We start from the raw sequence: 17,655 nt of genomic DNA, 5'->3' as shown, positions 1-17,655 counted from the left end.
GATTTCTAACTGCACCTGAGAGGTGAGTTGAGGTTATTTAGAGTTGGATGTATATCTTGGCAAAAACAGTCAACAATACTGTGTCATATAGTAGAATCGTAATATTCTAAAGTGAAATCCCCCCAAATCCTCCCTGTGTAGCACTGTCAGAGAAAGGTCTCCTCTCTGTCAGGGAACTGTAATGCTCTGAAGCTTATATTTAATGAATTACCTTGGCTTTATTACTGTCTGTCTGCTTGGACTTGGAAGACAATACTAACAACATAGTCATAGTTGCGATTCACTGAAGATTACTTTAATTCTCTTGATTTATTAATTGTCTTTAAACACAGCAGGAAGCAATCATAATTATAGTACCCTTAATAGAAAGACAGGCAACAAAATACCTCCTTTGTCCCTCTGTGGTCTTTCCAAATCAACAAGAACAGAGAAACCTATGCGGGTGTCTCATGCATGTTGGCTGTCGGGGGAACTCATGCACGTTGGCTGAGATAATTCTTGTTTTACTCCAACGTGCATATTAAGTGTTGTAAATCTCACAGACTGACTACATTTTGACTATTTTTTTAACTACTGTGTCTATAGCACTTCATTAGAAATGGAAATGTAGCAAAACAAACAAACAAAAAAACCCTAAGCAACTGGATGCAAATTTCTTCACTAACAATAAAATCACTCAAAAGAAGAATGAAAACCTGGGTTTTTTCTTCCTACTTGTTTTGTTCATAAAACCATGGTCTAAAAATGAAGTGCATCTAGGTTAACTAAATGCCTGATATCTTTCTTCCACATTGTTTTTAAATACCTTTCAAAGCTCTTATGGATCTGGGATTTTGACAAGGGCTTAAGATAGTCAATGCATTGCAGGATCTAGCCTCCATATTAGCGTTTCATAGAAGCTTTAAGCTAAGACAAAGCACAATACATGAAACTAGACCCAAAGAAGAACTTTTGATAAGCATCAGCAAATAAAAACAAGGATTTAAACAGGAAGATCAATTTACGCTCCTACTGGGAGCATTTGCTGCTGATGAAGTACGGTCTATCAGAACTGCTGATCTGCTTTCAACAACTTCTGTGATGGAAATTGCTACGGCTCACTTTTTATCGGTAGATATTCTTCTGTTATCTTACACATAAAATGTAGCCTGCCAAGAGTTTAGAATAAAGACCTTCCGCTAATCCCAGAGAAAGGCAGCGGGAATTCTGCTGAAAAGCTGAATTTGAACTGTTTAGGAATAAAGATTACCCAGTTACGTGGAGAGAAAATTTAAACATGATATGTATCAATGATCAAATTAAGACCATGTTGACTCCCTGTGTAGTCAGCCATAATTTGAATTCAAATCCCCACAAGAAAACAATTTGATTTGCAGAACTTTTCTATTATTGAGAACAAAAAAAAAAAAAAAAAAGGCGGCTTTTAAAATTATATTGGTTTGTTATTATATCATAACAAAGATATATAATCTTCACTTACATCCACTGAGAATGGATGTAAGTGTATGATGAAACATGTTTAATGAGTTCATACACAACTAGAAATGACAATGAGAAAATATGAAACATTTGACTTTGAAAATAAAAGTAATTCCATTGTAAGAGCAAAAGCAGAGAAATTAGAGAGTTGATTACAGGGTGGCATTTAAATCAGTTTTCAGCAACTTCTGTTAATGAGCTCTTGAGTTTACTGACCTTTTATGGGTAGCAGCCTCAAGTTCAAAGATATCAAAATCCCAGTGTTCTTCATTTTCCATTGCTTGTGTTATCCGTGGGGGTATGTCATTGAGGGAGATTGGAGAGATCAAACTGCCAGCGACCTGATGAGTTTCTGTTGAGGAACGTATTTGCAGCTCACTAAAAATAACTCTGAGATACACTTTTACTCAATGTACATGTTTTCTTTGCTGTAGAAACACCTGGCAACTCTCGTGCCTATGTAATGCTGCAGAACAATGCTTATAAATAAAAATAAAACAAAAGCAAACAGTGCTTATAAAAAAGAACACCTGACCACATTTCCTCTGTTTCTTAGGTTTCTTAACACGTTTTGAAATCTCAGTAACTGCCAAATTAAAACTTACGTTTTGCTGACAAAATGTATTCGTTCCCTGATAATCTTCGTAAACCATCCTGTACAAGAAAAGTTGAGAGTTAAATGCAGGGTATTGTAGAAAAGGTCTATAAGACGATGATGCCAAATAGCACAATGACTTTAGAGAAGCCTGACTCCAACCCGTCACAGTCATCAAAGCTGCCTCTCCCTTATTTGTGTTTAATCTGTTAAGATTTTTTTTGGTTTATATATAGTTCATAATGGATGAGAAACTGCAAGTGATGAGATACAATATGAACAAACTCAAATTTTTCAGGTGCAGATGGAGGTCTGGAATTACAGCCTCACGTCCACCTTTGTCTGGACAGCCCAGACACAGGTTCTGGATGTGTGCCACAAACCAGACATGGTATGTCCACATACTTTCCATCAACAAGCAAAGGTGGGTGGTGGGAGGGAACGGTTGCAGATATGCTTCTGCTCTCCTCCTCCTGGTATTGGCAGATCAGGTCACCCCAGCAGCGTGAGAATCTCATGATTTGTTGCTGAGATTGCAGAGAAACAAATTACTCTCAGGCTTCCCTTCTACCAAAGAAGAACACATGCTTGTTTATTCTCCATCCCAGTGCCTCCGAGCTTAATTCTGGCGTGACGCCTAGATGTACAAACTGAGACGAAGGATTAAAACTAACAGAATAATATATTTCATATTTACTTTTCAGCTCATAATTCTAAATGCTGTGGCCCAAATCCTGCTTGCTATTTTGATGTACACAGCTGTCAGTTACTGCACATTAATGTTTAGCTTATGATGAAAAACAACAGTTATTAAAAAAAAATCTTTCTAAATGCACCTTACTGGCAACGTTATGCACACAAAGTAAAGCAGAAGTAAAAGTGGATGCTCTATCTGAACATGCAATGTCTCCACTTAAAAGAACTGCTACATCTCATTTATATTTTCACATTTGTAAGTAAATTAGATGGGAGTTTTGTGATTTAAAAGTAAAGCGAGTACTACTCTTAAAAGTGGCTCAGTGACTCTTCAATAGCACTGCTATGACACAAATATTTAGGACACCTGATGCTGTGCATCATTTAGGATCAAATATTTGGGGTTTTTGCAAGAGTTGAAATAGCAGGTGCAATTGTATCTGGCCAATCCATCTTTAAACTCCAAATGCCCTTCCCATCATGAATTGTGCTTGGGAGTTCAAGTCCAATAACCTGCTTGTTCCCCTATTCAGACATAACTTTTGCACATGAAATGTAATATGATTCTGTTTTCAACAGACCCTTTGCTGCAAAAATGTTTCTCCCAGATCATTTTAAAATTTGTAATATACAGTATACCATCATGCTCTGAAATGGATTTTCTCAGCTTTTCTATTACTCCATAAAATAGCCTTTGCTTTATTTTTAGTAAGGATTTTTTTTGTTTTGCAGTATTGTTACCTACACGTTCTGGGACCATGGACTGAATATAGTCAGAATACAAATATATGTAGGAATCAACAATCCACAAAAAGGAGAAAACAGTTGGGTTTATGGACTGTGTGTATTCAGCAGGAGAAAGGATTCACTTGGAGACTCTAATGATTATATGTGTTAATATTTTTCCTATACTTATTTCTTTTTGAATATGCCATCTTCAGTCTTTTTCTTGCCTTATTTAAATTATGAGTTCTGTGGAGCATGGCTCTGTTTTAATACATGAACATTCACATTTCCAGCTCAAAGCACTCTGATCTTTCTATAAGTCTCTATGGGTACAAATACAATCCAAGAAATAGCAACAAGAAATATATTTTACGTTCTTTTGAAAACACATTCTTTCTATACACTGAAAAGCTCCCAAAACATCCCATTCTATTCCTAGTTAAGAAATAGAAGTGCCTAGCTGTCTTTTTTTCTTCCTCTCTCACCTACACCTTTATAAAATTAATCACATTGAAAAAATGAATTGTTTCTCCTTCCCATTTCTAGCAAAACTAATGCTTCAAAGGGGCTGGTCAATTCTAATGTTCAAAGCTACATTATTAATGGGGGGAGGAATCCACCATATGAGGAGGCCCATCGAGGTGTGCAGTTTTTCCGGAAAATTTGGCATTGTAGAAGCAAAGAACATGCCAGATGATAAAGATCGACTAACTGGGAAAATTTGGCAGTGGAACATTAATCAATAGATTGTTGTGGCAGTATGTACTTACTGTCATTAACCCTCCAACGAGGTCACTTGTATGTGGATCCTCATCTTTTGTCCCCAGTTGTGGAGAGTACAGTTCAGTGGTTCTTAAAATCTCCAAAACCCGGTCTAAAGCTTCTGCGACTGGCATGGGACTGCTTTCTTGTGCAGCATTGATGATGTTTATCACCTAGTTCAGTATCAGACAAGTTATGAATTTAGAAGTGATTTAAGAAAGAACAGACACACTTATCAATTACTATGGGAAACTCATAGCAAATAAGATCTACAACTTTAATCCACATGTGGGAGAGTCAAAGCGAAAGGGTTGTTAATAAAATACTGATGTTTGCTACTGACTCTGGGAACAAGATCATGGTCTTATCAATTACTTTCCTGTTCAAGGCACAGCCTCAAAATGTCTCTGAATGGATTTAATATAACCTTCTCCCGTTTCCCTCGCTCGATTTCACGAGGAGCTGATTTTTTCCAAATCCTCAAATGGTTTCAGAAGACAATTTAAAATGCGTAAGTAAGAAGGGGGAACTCTAGCCCATCCTTCACATCGGCAAAAGTCCTTAAAAAAGGTCATGCGGTGGCTGACCACGTGGAGGGCACTCTACTAAGCCCGAGTGGGAGAACTTTGTTCAGAGCATTTGGCTTTTTGGAGCTCCACCAGTGGGCAGGTAGAACGGGGGAAGGAGTTGTACCAGAGACCAGCACCGCCTCACTCCTCAGTCTGGGTGGTGTAGTGGAGCAATGTGCCCCAACACACACTGCCCCAACACATTCCAGCACAACTAACGACCGTTAGCAACACTGCATATTACCTTGGTGATGGGTGCCTCAATGGTCATGGAATGTATCCTGGCCATAGAAGAGTGTCGCCGTTGTGAGCTGCCTGTACGGAAAACAAAGCAGAATTGTACAATGATTTCAACTCCAAAGCACGACAGGAGGATTCAGCCAGGAAGTCTTGATTCATTTTCTGAATCTCTTACCCTGCTGTGCCCTTCAGAGGCAAAGTATTACCGAACGCATATGCGTGCTTGTTATGCTGAGCGCACAGAGCTGCCGAACCACTGATATCCCTGATTAGAAACAAGTAGCTGTAACAGCCTGGCACTATCATAGCTTTGGGGTTTTTTTTGATTTTAATTCATTAAAATATTCAATTAAAAACTCAGTTAAAAGACTATACAGATGCACGTGTTTATAAACTGGCATGGACAGGTCGATAACTATTGCACTTAGGTGCCTGATGCACTTTTGCTGCCTGATGCAACATGAAATGTCATAATGAGTCAGCTCCCAGCTGAGGTAAATCAGTGAAGCTTCTTTGAAGAGAAGATAGCTACGCCAAATTAAAGTAGAAGAGGTTCTGGCCTATTATTCATTGGCAATTGAAAAACAACGTTTTATATCAGTTGGCAATTTTGGTTCTGTAGTGGAAAGGCCAAGATAGGATTTTTCTGGGTAATTATGTTGTTACCTATGAAATTCAGACACATCTCTCTTACTCACTGTGCTGAGCAGCTCTTAAGAAGAATCATCAATGCTATTTTTGCTGTACTGGAGTATGACTGTATTCTCACTGCCACAGACCTACTTCCACATTTCACTGGTGTGTGCTGCCTAGACTGTAATGATGGTAGACAATACCATCCATTCCCCACTGGTACAAAAAAAAGAATTATAGTGGTTCAAGAGAAGAAAATGAGGCTATTTGACAAATGTAAAGCTGTTCATTAACTGATTACTTGGCATGGTATTTGTGTGTGTGTATGTGAATATATACACACCTACATACTTACTTACATTTTTCTGTATATGTAAGTATGCACATGAAAATCTGAATATATATTGAAATCAGAAAAATCTACTTGTTTAACATACCATCACTCCCTCGTGATGTAGTGGATCTGACATCTAGTGATCCTTTCCTCCTGTCTTTGTGTCTGCAAGTCTGAATATCTGTGGAGAAAATGATATGGTACAATCACATTAAGCTGTGCCTAATATATATGTTAAAGGAACTGAAACTGAGAGAGCGCCTGAGAGCAGCTGAGTGACATTTTCCACAACGCTTCAGCAGAGGAGAGCCAAGAAACGCGGCTTTTTACATTCTCGCCCAATTACACTGTCATGAACCCAGTCATGCTCTCTGCCAGAACGTGCTTAAGCATTTTTGCAGAAGGGACCTAACAGTGTGGAGGGAAAAGTTCCTCTCTTGAAACAGCAACACGATTGTAGTTGTGAATACAACTCGTCCAACACACCTGAATTCACTCATGTAACAACACGGAACTGGTGGACCAAAGTAGACTACACAACAGCAAACGAGGCAATCTATCCTCGGTTCGTTATGGACTCCAACAGGTACAGCCTGTGCTACCGAGGCTACAACCAACAAGTACCTGCAGCACAGATGCCAAAGATGTCTTAACTGAAGTGTTGATATGTGGGATGAGGGTGAACGGTAGTGTTGGTCATCCTCATTTGCACCCACACAGAAATACCCCAAAATACAGTTAAAAGCAACGCAAACGCACATGCCGCTAGCTACAGACCGGCCACCGCCTGGCTTGTATTTGTTTTGCTGCTTTTTGAGCTAGACTCCCAGCTTATCGCTAGCTAAATAGTACTGTTCAGACTGTCTCGTGTAAGTGTTGTTTTCAGTCAGATCACTAACAACAGGCTTTATTCTCTCCCTAGGTATGTTCTCTGCCTATTAGGACAGAAGAGATGTGTCATACCTGTCTGAGATTCAGCCTGAACACGTTCACATGTCTTATCCGCCTACAAATCAATATGAGAGATCCAGTTAGCCAGAACTTTCCCACTATTTGGTAATATTTAGGGCTCAAACTAAAACAAGCACAGCACTGTTTTCACTTACCTTATTGTTGTCATTGCACAGTCTACTAATTGACACATAGTGTCTAATCTTCCTGTAGGCAAAAAAACAGTGTGTTAATTCTCATCCAAACCTTAGCTCTAATTCAGTGTTGATACACAAAATGGCTAAGAGCAACAAATGAATACAACACAAATCCTTTTCTAGCAGGAAGGCTCAACTGGGAATGGAAAAACCCCCACAGTTCTGCATGTGATGGGAACACAAAACAGAAGCATCTTGTGCAAACATCGTCTCCTCCTCCTTCTCTCTGCCTCATCCCAAGCTTCTTCTGGGCTACTGTAGGATGTTTTATGTATAATACAAATGCAAAACAGGCCACAGTGCAGTCTAACAATCAAAACCTTCTTTAGGATTTAGGGATAGTGCGACCAAACTGAAAATGATACCCTTGATTACCAGTAAACTTTCTAAGCCAGCTTCAAATGGGCTTAGTGTTCCACATGTAGAAATGTATGTAATACATATTGGTCTTACAAGTTTGGCATCTTATGCTGAAAATATATTTTCACTCTATTGATGGATAGCAGAAAAGAGTAATCACTTCCAGGGTTTAAGTCAACCCAAACAACTTTTTTTGTTAGGAAGTAACTGCATGAAGAAGCTCCATTTGGCCTTTCCTTCATGAAGACACACCTTTCTAAACAGTTGCCTCAGCCAGCTCTGGAAGATATGTGCCGTGCTGTTAATTAATGATCAAGTTGCCTCAGAGGGCTTTGAAACTACTACTGCATGCAATCTGATCCACTTTGTTTCCCAATATGGCATGGAAAGACTCATCATAAATGTACCAATATCTGTGTGCTCCAGATGCTCTATTTGGGGACCAAGTGGAAGTTCCACAAAAATCAAGACATGCTTGAGTTTTGACCAGGATCAAAGCACACAGTGAACTCATCAGAGAAAGACACTTGGCAACAGCCATAGGCAGGTGAGCATGGAGGCATGTGGTACAGGTGTTCAGTGAAACAGAACACAGGTCCTGCTGATGCCAACATAGCACAGAGACCGAGAAGGGTGCACTTGCACTTCAGGGAGAATCAGAAGAGTAAGAGTCGCAACTCAGTGTATCTGGATCTTTGGCTCCTTTTTGGGAAGAATTAGGAGAATTTCACTTCCCTTGCACACAGCATCGAAAGCTGATTTTGCCTCAAGTAATTGAATTCAGAAGACAGAGGCTCCCTTCCTTGTTTAAATTTCCTGTACGCTCAGTAACAGGATAATCCAGTCTGCTGAAAGCAACTGAACTCTAAACCGAGCCTTGATTCAGAGCTACATCATGGCTTTAGATTTCATACTTACCCTCCCTGTCCGACGACAGGTAGTATCTTCACATTTTGTTGTACGCTATCTCCATTTTTCTTTTTCGCATAGTACATTCCTTGCCATTCCTGAAGAAAGAATTCAAGTAGAAAGATGTTCAGATAGACCAGGAAGAGAAGCTGTAGCTTTATACCTTTTTTTCATTGAAAGCTATCTTAAAACACAAAACTAGTCAGGATTGGCTAAACTGCACTTACCCTCAAATTTCTCCCCTGCAACTAACCTGAAGGTCATCGCGTTGCTGCCAGAGCATTGAGAACTTCCGGAAGGGCAGCCTGTGAGTGCCCTAACTGCAAGAGCTGAGCATCAGGTGCTGTGGGAATCAGAACCACATATTCACTTCCCAGTCCTACTGCAGTAGTTTTGGGTGTCACTGGAGGAGACCTGGCAAAGACTCCACAAGAGCGAGAGCTCGGATCAGCCTCCACTTGGAGCAAGACTCCCCCGGAGGCTCCAGGAGTGCCTGCAGGGTCCCCTGCCCTGCCCCAGCACCACACACGCCAGGGCTGGGACTGCTGCGCTGACCTGCCTGCCTTTCTCCCTGACTGTTTTGACTCCTCTCTGGACAGGAAGGTCAGTGAGTGACCATTATGCAGATCTGTCCACCTTCACTTCTGGACTGCACTGTCTCTCCTGCAGAGTTGGGAAGTCATCACTGGTTAAAATTAAATATATTCATGACAAAAACTGCTTGGGTATCCTAGTACACTTACTTTCCACACTGTCAGTTCCGTTTCAAAAAGCAGCGGAAATTCATCCTGGCTTTTTTAAAGCAAAAGAGAAGCTAATAGAATAGCCACTGGATTCTGTGCCCATCTGCTGACTTCCCCTCTAAAAGCATTCTGGTTTCAGGACCACATTTAAGTTTCAGATCGTCACTGCCATTATCGTTGTCTTTGGATAAAATTGATAAATGGGAAAAAAAAAAGATACGGTGGAAAGGAATTTTTCATTTTCCAGAGAGAAGTCTTTTTTTTTTTTTCTTCCCCTCTGGAAACGTGATATTTCTTTCTAGTGCAGAGCCTCATTTTGTCTTTCAATGAGACTTGTGAAATGCTCCTTCTCCCTTGTTTAAGATGTGCTTTCAAATGAAATACTGTTAAAACAATCACATTTGTTATTTAGAGATTTTAAATCCAGAAGGCACCACCATGGTCTAACACTCAGCCCCAAACCACGTCCCTGCGGTGAAGCCCAGCTCGCACCTATGCTGTGCAGTAGGAGCATTCCCACACCAATGCACGGAGACAGGGTTAAACGCCGCTTCAGCACACGCCGGGGCAGAGGCCCCTTACCTGTTGCTCCCTCCCAGTTCCTTCACAATGCTGCTGCTGCTTCTCAAACTGAGCTACAAATACCACAGTAAAGACAAACCACAATACTGATGGACCTCCCTGGGTCCCCCGTTACGTGTGGTGCTGGGACTAAAGTTGTCCCCTCGCAGCACTACTTAGAAAAACTCAGGGAAAGCAACATTTGGGAATCCCCAGTTTTCCTCTTTCATTTCTGACCAGTAACCTTCCAACAGAGCCAGCCTTTTGTAACCTGGCAACTGACAAGATTTACAGTCTAGCCTACACGTTTCCATCCCTGGAATAGTTGTTGTCGATCTTTTTTAATAGATGCATCTTTTGAGCTGAGCATCTAATAAATACCAAGTGATTAATAATTGATTCCACATTACATATTCACTCGGTACAAACTACCCATGCCAATTGCTGTCTTTCAGTTGAGTTCAACAGACTTTAGATCAGATCTTTCAGATGTATGTGAAAATACCTTTTTGAGGCACGATACGTATTTATTTATGTTAGACTGACAGATCTCACAGTCAAAGTAGGCCAGAAGACAGGTACAGCGAGAACAGTTCTGCATTTATGTTGATGGAGGCAGCAAATAAAGACTCCAGCCCCTAGAGAGCTGCCTGGTGACAGGCTGTGCAGAAAAAAATATGAAAGGTTTTTCCAAGGATCTGTCAGAGAAAACAACTGTGCATAACAAATTGGGAAGCAACCATAATATCTTCTCCTGTGAGCTGCATGAGGAATACAAATGAAGAAAGAGCAAACATCACAAAATTCAATGCTCTCATAATTAAAAGTATGCATATCAATAGTTTCCTGACAACCAGGATGAGGCAGAGATGAGTAATCGATCTAACTCAGGTAATAAACCCGGAGTATGCACAAAGGGATGAAGTCATAAGGTACAGATTGGATAATTCTCACGCTGAAAGTACATCCTTCGCATGACGGGTTATTCACTAATACGTTGTTCTTAGTCAACAGATCGATTTTTCAACTTGTGAATTTCTAAAACCTGTGAAACTGTGGCAGGAAATGCGTGGGGGAAAAGGTCAGCAAAATTCTGAGAAATGGGAAGTTCGAGCCAAAGTCCTGCTGGTAGGTAAAGTTCTCCCAGGGACGTTACTAAACATATTTAAAAACACCATATGCTCTCTCAGCAATGAGCCTCTCTCAGGAATCCAACAGAGAAGAGCTACTTCACAAGACATGCTGTCAGCTAAGCTCATCGTTATGTCTAAATTACAGCTACACAAGAACAGTGATGGGTCACTTCTGCATGGTGTGCTGGGATTGAATGCAGAGTAAAAACCATACACAGTGAAAAAAACAGTTTCACTCTTCCTAGAGTGAATCGACGCCGAGGTTTCAAACTTCATTAAGAAGGCCATGGCACGCGTCTACCCAGTGAGCGCTCGTATGTGCACAGTAAATAACCCCCTTTACAGTAAGTAATTCACCCTTCCTTTAGACTGGGGATTCTTGCACCCGGCAGTGAAGTTCAGTAAGCTACTTGTAGAAAACAGAGCAAACCAAAATAAACACCAGATGTCAGGAAAACCATCTCACAGACAGTAAGGCTGAATTAGGAAAGAATTGCCATAGACTTTATCGTAGAGCTTGATCGCTCTCCCGCCCCCTCTGTAAAGACAGCCCGCAAATAATTCCCAAGGAGCGAGAGGAACTGCATGTCTTGTCTGACTTATTGATAGCTATCTATCTCACTTCAGAAAAGCAAAACTAAGATAAAGAGCTTTGTGTCAAACTGCAGAGATCAGAGACAGCAAGAATTCAAGTCAGAATTGCACATTTCATCTTAATGGATGTAATTTGAACCATGAAACTGAAGAATGAAGAAAGTATGATTTGGTTTTTAACTCCTCACGTATGGATGGATGAAAAAGCCTTTCAATAAAGCTGGCTTCTTGCAAATTACAGCCAGCTGTACTAACAAGAAATGAACTTTCAGAGGCTATATTTTTTTCCTGAGAGAGACAACATCCTGACCCAAGAATCCCTATGTACCATGCAGATAGCAATTTTTCTGCACAATGCCTATGAAAGTTTGTTTGTATATACACAGACCTATGTTTGTCACCACAAGAGGGAAAATGCTGTCAGAGTTTCCTCAAAGAATCATAGAATGGTTTGGATTAGAAGGTATCTTAGAGCCCATCCAGTTCCAACCCCCCTGCCATGGGCAGGGACACTGATCAGGTTTCTCAAAGCCCCATCCGACCTGGCCTTGAACACCTTCAGAGATGGGGCAGTCACAACTTCTCTGGACAATCTGTGGCAGAGCCTCACCACCCTCACAGTAATCAATCTCTTCTTAATATGTCATCTGAATCTCCCCTCTTTCAGCTTAAAACTGTTACCCCTTGTCCTCTCCAAACACTACCTGATAAAGAGCCCTCCACAGCTTTCCTGCAGCCCCTTCAGGTACTGGAAGGTCACTCTAAGGTCTCCTCAGAGCCTTCTCTTCTCCAGGCTGAACAGCCCCAACTCTCTCAGTGCATCCTCGTATGGGAGGTGCTCCAGCCCTCGGATCACCTTTGTGACTCCTCTGGATTGGCTCTAGATTTTATACAGCTTACATTTTTTCTGGAAATCTTGCTTTCTGTTATTTTTGTTATATTACCACATTTGTTCAAAAAAGAAAAGCCAAACCTGTTGGCAGGAGATTGTCACAGTAGTAGACAGTTATTCTTTTGATATGCTGTAACCCACAGCAGCCACTACCCAGCCTATTGTAATAGTCTTTTAAATTTAAGATATAAAAAAATCACAGGCCTGAAAACAACATGTAGACCATGCCAGAACGATCAAGACACAAATCAGGCACCTATAAGAATTCAATTTGCAATTCATTTTTATATTAATACAGAAACATAAGGCTACATAGATTGCATGTTATAAAACGTTCCAAAGGCAAATACAAAAAACATGTAAACAGAACATATCCACCTAAAACAGCTTAAGCTGTTCCAGAGAGACAGATTTAAATAAGTAGTATTTCATTAGCCCTCACAGATGGAAGTCCTAGAGCCAGGAATAAAAAAAGCACAAGGAAAGAGATGGATTAGGGTTAGATTTCTATAATTCATAGAGTTACATATATTTCCTTTATTAAAGACATTTTTATCAGCACACTAAAATATTAAAAATTTGAGCACTTCAGATCTTAAGAACTGATGTTGTGGATTTAAAGCCTGACTCATCTAATGTATTATAACTTAATTCATCAACGTAATATAACTTAATTCATCTAATAAATAATAACTTAAAAAATACTCCCTCATAACATCAGTTTTGTATTACACACATTTGCTGAAATAAATAAATTTCGGTCAGACACAGAGTTGTGAAACACCATAATCCAAGCTATTGTCTACGGCTGGGATCTCTTCCAAAAGGCCAATACACGTAGAACTGAGTGACATATTCTTCTTGAAATGCACGTGCAATCTTCACCCAGCTAGGGCACAGCTTTTGTTGGTGAGTGCTTGTGTTAGTGCCTGGATCTCCACAGTATGCCTCACCACAACTTTGCAGCGGTGCTTTTGCATCACTGCCTACATACACAGGATGCCATGATTCATTTAACATCTCCTTTCTCAATAATGTGTCAATAACGCAATGCTCCCCCGTGGACAGTCAGAATGACCTAACTGGCCATCCTGACTCAGGTTGAGCACAGGCGCATCTACAAACACACCAGCTCCCAATTTCCTTGTTTTACCTCCATCATCTTCTTCCTATAAAGTACTGTGACATGTTCCATGACATCAGAAGCTGTTACACCTCATTGCCAAAATGGAAATGAAAGCTCGTAGATGGATTCTCACATTGCAGCCACAACAGTCCCAAAGGAGCATCACGGAGCTACCAGGCAAACAGTAATGACTCTCTGTAATGACCTCCCTTGAAGCCAGCTGCACGTCCTCACACAGTTTCTTGGTGCAACAAACATTTATAATGGAAATACATTAGACATCTCCCGTGCCACTAGAGAATAAGAGATATTGGCAGCTGGCACTGCCTATCACTCTCAAGTGATATTGCAAACCTAACACTCTCAAGTGATATTGCAAATGTGTCTTCAGATATTTTATATTCTGAGCTTGCAAATCAGCTTCCACATTTCACACTGAAACACGTCAGCGCAGTTCCTTTCTTATTTACATCGCAGTGGATAATGCAAACCAGTCACATTTCTATTTGGTGTTCCCACAGCTTTTGCTACATACAGCGTATGTTATAGAGGAACACAGCAAGTCACTTATTTTCATAAAACATGTACCTCTTCCAAGCAAGAAAAGAGAAAAAAGCCCTTACAAAAAGTATTTTTTCCCTCCTCTTGTTTGAATAAGAAAGCTGCAAATGCTGTTGTCTGAGAGGCTTCAAGTTACATCATGTGTCATCCCTAGACAATAATAACTTCTACATGTAGCAAATGATAAATGATATAATGCCATTACTCACCTTTCCTATCTTTATGCAGGAATTAATAGTATCTAGGAAATCAGCTTTTTTTTCATTTATAGGCACTTCTGTTAATTCCTTTCCTATTAGTTCACCTATTTGATAGCCCATCACTGTTTCAAAAGCAGGATTGACGTACTGTGAAGTAAAAACAAACAAAAAACCCATTCAACAGAATATTTAAAGCACAACAGAATCCCTTTTTTTTTCCTGTTTGCTAAACTAGAGGATGTCTTTCCCAGCCTGAAGTAAATTGCTGTATGTGCTACTCCTGAGAGAGATGCCTGCATTCTTTTTCTTGGTGAAGCAAAACAGAAATGTCCATGCTAGAAGAGTCGTGCAGAATGTGTACGTGTGAGCAAAGAGAGGGAAATTATGGAAAAAGCTGAATATTTCATATCCACAGAATTCAGACAGACAACATAATTTCCTAAAATACGAGCTCTGTCAGCTCTCAAACCTATAAACCTCAAACCTACGCCGGTGCTCCTAAAAATCACAAATTAGATGATGGGATACCATAAGAATATTCTATTAATAAATTCATCATCATCTTACCGTGTGTAGGGGCCAACCATTACTATTCCCCTGTCCAGGAAAAGCCCAGCCAAACAGTTTGGAAGAAGCGGAATCTAATAAAGCAACTTTCTCTCTGAACTGAATGTTGCATTTTGCTGCAATTCTGTGGCCTCTGCCTGACACAAGTGAACTGGTCCCCGTAGCCCACACCTTCACGACTCTCCCGTTAGCTGAGCTATAGACACGGGTCCCATAAGGACAGCATCTGAATGCATTGAAACAACTTCCAACTTCGAACGTTCCAATATGAGAGAAAGGAAAAGGGTGCCACTGGATGCCTTCTGCTCCTAAAGCCCCTCCAGCTTAAAGGTTCCTTCCTACAGGTACCCTCTCTATGTGAGAAAGCCCTGCTCATGAGAAAGAGCTCCAGGACTCTTGCAGTCATCACTTCTCTCAAATTACAAGGCTGTCTGCAGAGCGACGAAATTTGGTCAGGAAATATATATTTTTTATTAAAATATATTTTTTATTTTTTATTAAAATATATTTTACATCTTTCAGATGTATTCTGTTATTTTTGTAAAAGTATTAAGAAGGCACATCCTTCAATTAAATTGTCATTGTCAAGATTTGGGTCAAGAGAATACAATTTTATGTTAGAACTCCCAGAGGCTTAGACTTAAGCTCTTGACTGACAATAAAACCACTCCTCCCAGCCTTCATAGCTAGGGATGTAACTAACTCCCTTATAAAGATGATGTTTTTCAGGACTGCAAACCTAAGCACAATTTCTTCTCCCTTTCTAAATGTAATTTTTAAAGACAGGGTTACATTCAAAAATACTTGCCAAAAATCACAATGCATCAAACAGTATCAAATTTATGAAAGAAAAAAAAAAAGTACTACCTTTATTTAAACAGGACCTCAGATTCGCTTTTCAAGAGCATCAAGTTAACATACAATATTTTGGAAGAGAATGCATACAAGCCAGTTGCTGCATTCATTCATGATATAAAAGAATCATTACAAAAAATAAAAACAAGAGAACAAATTCTTATTCATTCAGAAACAACAATCGCCCTTAAAACTGACTTGATTTATGCAAGATATTCAGAACGGAGAAAATTCTACTCTCTAGCTAAACTCACTCCAGTCTTTATAGAGCCATTAGGTTAGGTTAGAGTCTTGTACTGTAAGAGAAAGTAAATGTAATCATGGATGAAATAAAATACAGTCAGTCGACAGAGCAATCTTCTGTACTTATAAAAATAACTGGAACAAACCTGTATTACATGGTCTTCACTTGTGATCTCAATGGCTTCTTGACTTTTCTCTAATGCTGTAAATAAAGAATTACATGCCCTGGAGGGGAAAAAAAAAGGCATCGAATTAAATTTAATCCACATAATTCTCATTGTTTGTGACAATAAGGTATCGCAACTCCATACCGAATAAAGCTGCACTTTAATGATTAACATATTTTATTTATCTAACTGATATTCTACAATTAACTACAGCACAGTAAAACAAATACGCTTTTAAGGATGTGGCTAAATTGGCATTGTTTTGTTAATGATGGTATTGGTAAAATTACCTTAGTTTGAATTGTGCCCGCACCTCTCCAAATTCCAGCTGAATCAACTCATTGTAACAGGCCATTATATTAGAATTTTCTACATATCTCTGCAAATCAAAGGTTAGAAATATTTTATTAATAGGCATTCTGTACTCAAGGGTATGAGGCTCTGTTTTCATTTGCTTCATAAAGAACTAAAGGGGGTAAATATGCCAAAAATGAACATGTAACACAAGCAACACGAGATGGCTGGTATTTGAGACTAGTAAAATTCTCCAGGTTGCTGCACTCTGAAACAGTAACAGATCCTCGTGGCAATGAGGTTGAACCAATCTGTTTATTCTCTGTCACTGTCAGCATGATCAATATATAAAATAACCTACTTTTAACGAAGTGATATGCGTTCATGCTACTCATTTAAAATAACAAGGAAAAAATTATCAAGTCATTAAAATTTGAGATTATTATGAGTTTCCAATTGCTAATACCCCAAATTGTATACATAGCAGAAAGCAAGCCTGCCTGACAATACACCTGCCACTACATGGTGGAGTTTGTATAGCAACAACCTCAGTATCTTTGATCTTTTTTTTAAAACATCTCATATTTACTATGTATGAGCTTGAAAGTTAACTTTTTGCTCATGCTAAACTGCCACAGACATTGATAGTTTGGGAGGGAGGACTGATTACCAAAGTTAAGCCACCGCATCAAGGCTGCTAAACAGAATTTCCTATGCTTTGCCATTAGCCCATCTCCAAGGCTCTCATCCATAAATAATTCAGAATCTGTGTCAGACGACTTATGTGTCCACTGGAATGATTCTGTATGTATAAGTACAGTCATTTCCAAGCTGTAGCATTTCCTGTACTATGACCTTATTAGAAATAAGCAAATAGGTGCAAATGGATTGTGATGGGATAGCAAAAAATCTGGTGAGCATGCAACCGAGTCCTCTGAATCAGACTGTAAACCATGCACATTTTTGTTCCATTGTCAGCTCAATGCAATGAAGAATTCACTTAACTGATGCACTAATAAGCACCTTTCCTGCTTAATTGGAATAGTTGCCAAGGAACAGATTCAACACAATACTTTTCAGGTGCTTCCAAACAATAGATAATAGCACTTGACAGTATCTGAAATCTGTTTAGAGATGTGAACTGGCATTTGATAGAAAAGGTTTCTCACAGCACATTCCGTCGTCCACTGCAAGCTGCTCTCTGGCTCTGCTATGGTCACTAGTCAATTTTGTTAAACTTTCAAGCAGAGCATCAAATACTCACTGTG

The 17,655-nt window shown here is 39.6% G+C and overlaps 1 protein-coding gene across 2 annotated transcripts in view; it reads right to left on the bottom strand.

Moving 5' to 3' along the window:
• PDE8A (phosphodiesterase 8A) overlaps positions 1 to 17,655 on the bottom strand; it is a 158,817-nt gene that overhangs the window by 14,234 nt on the left and 126,928 nt on the right. For both annotated transcript variants that reach the window (XM_054078152.1, XM_054078150.1), the window contains exons 6-16: positions 16,384 to 16,472; positions 16,073 to 16,151; positions 14,271 to 14,408; positions 8,461 to 8,549; positions 7,141 to 7,192; positions 6,998 to 7,040; positions 6,138 to 6,215; positions 5,072 to 5,142; positions 4,267 to 4,431; positions 2,085 to 2,133; positions 1,696 to 1,831 (exon numbers count right to left, since the gene is read on the bottom strand). In XM_054078152.1, coding sequence (XP_053934127.1) covers positions 1,696 to 1,831; positions 2,085 to 2,133; positions 4,267 to 4,431; positions 5,072 to 5,142; positions 6,138 to 6,215; positions 6,998 to 7,040; positions 7,141 to 7,192; positions 8,461 to 8,549; positions 14,271 to 14,408; positions 16,073 to 16,151; positions 16,384 to 16,472 — 989 coding nt within the window. The remainder of the gene's footprint in view (positions 1 to 1,695; positions 1,832 to 2,084; positions 2,134 to 4,266; positions 4,432 to 5,071; positions 5,143 to 6,137; positions 6,216 to 6,997; positions 7,041 to 7,140; positions 7,193 to 8,460; positions 8,550 to 14,270; positions 14,409 to 16,072; positions 16,152 to 16,383; positions 16,473 to 17,655) is intronic.

Source organism: Cuculus canorus, chromosome 12, assembly GCF_017976375.1.
Source record: "Cuculus canorus isolate bCucCan1 chromosome 12, bCucCan1.pri, whole genome shotgun sequence".
Taxonomy (NCBI): Eukaryota; Metazoa; Chordata; class Aves; order Cuculiformes; family Cuculidae; genus Cuculus; species Cuculus canorus.
This window is presented reverse-complemented; position numbering and strand designations above follow the sequence as displayed.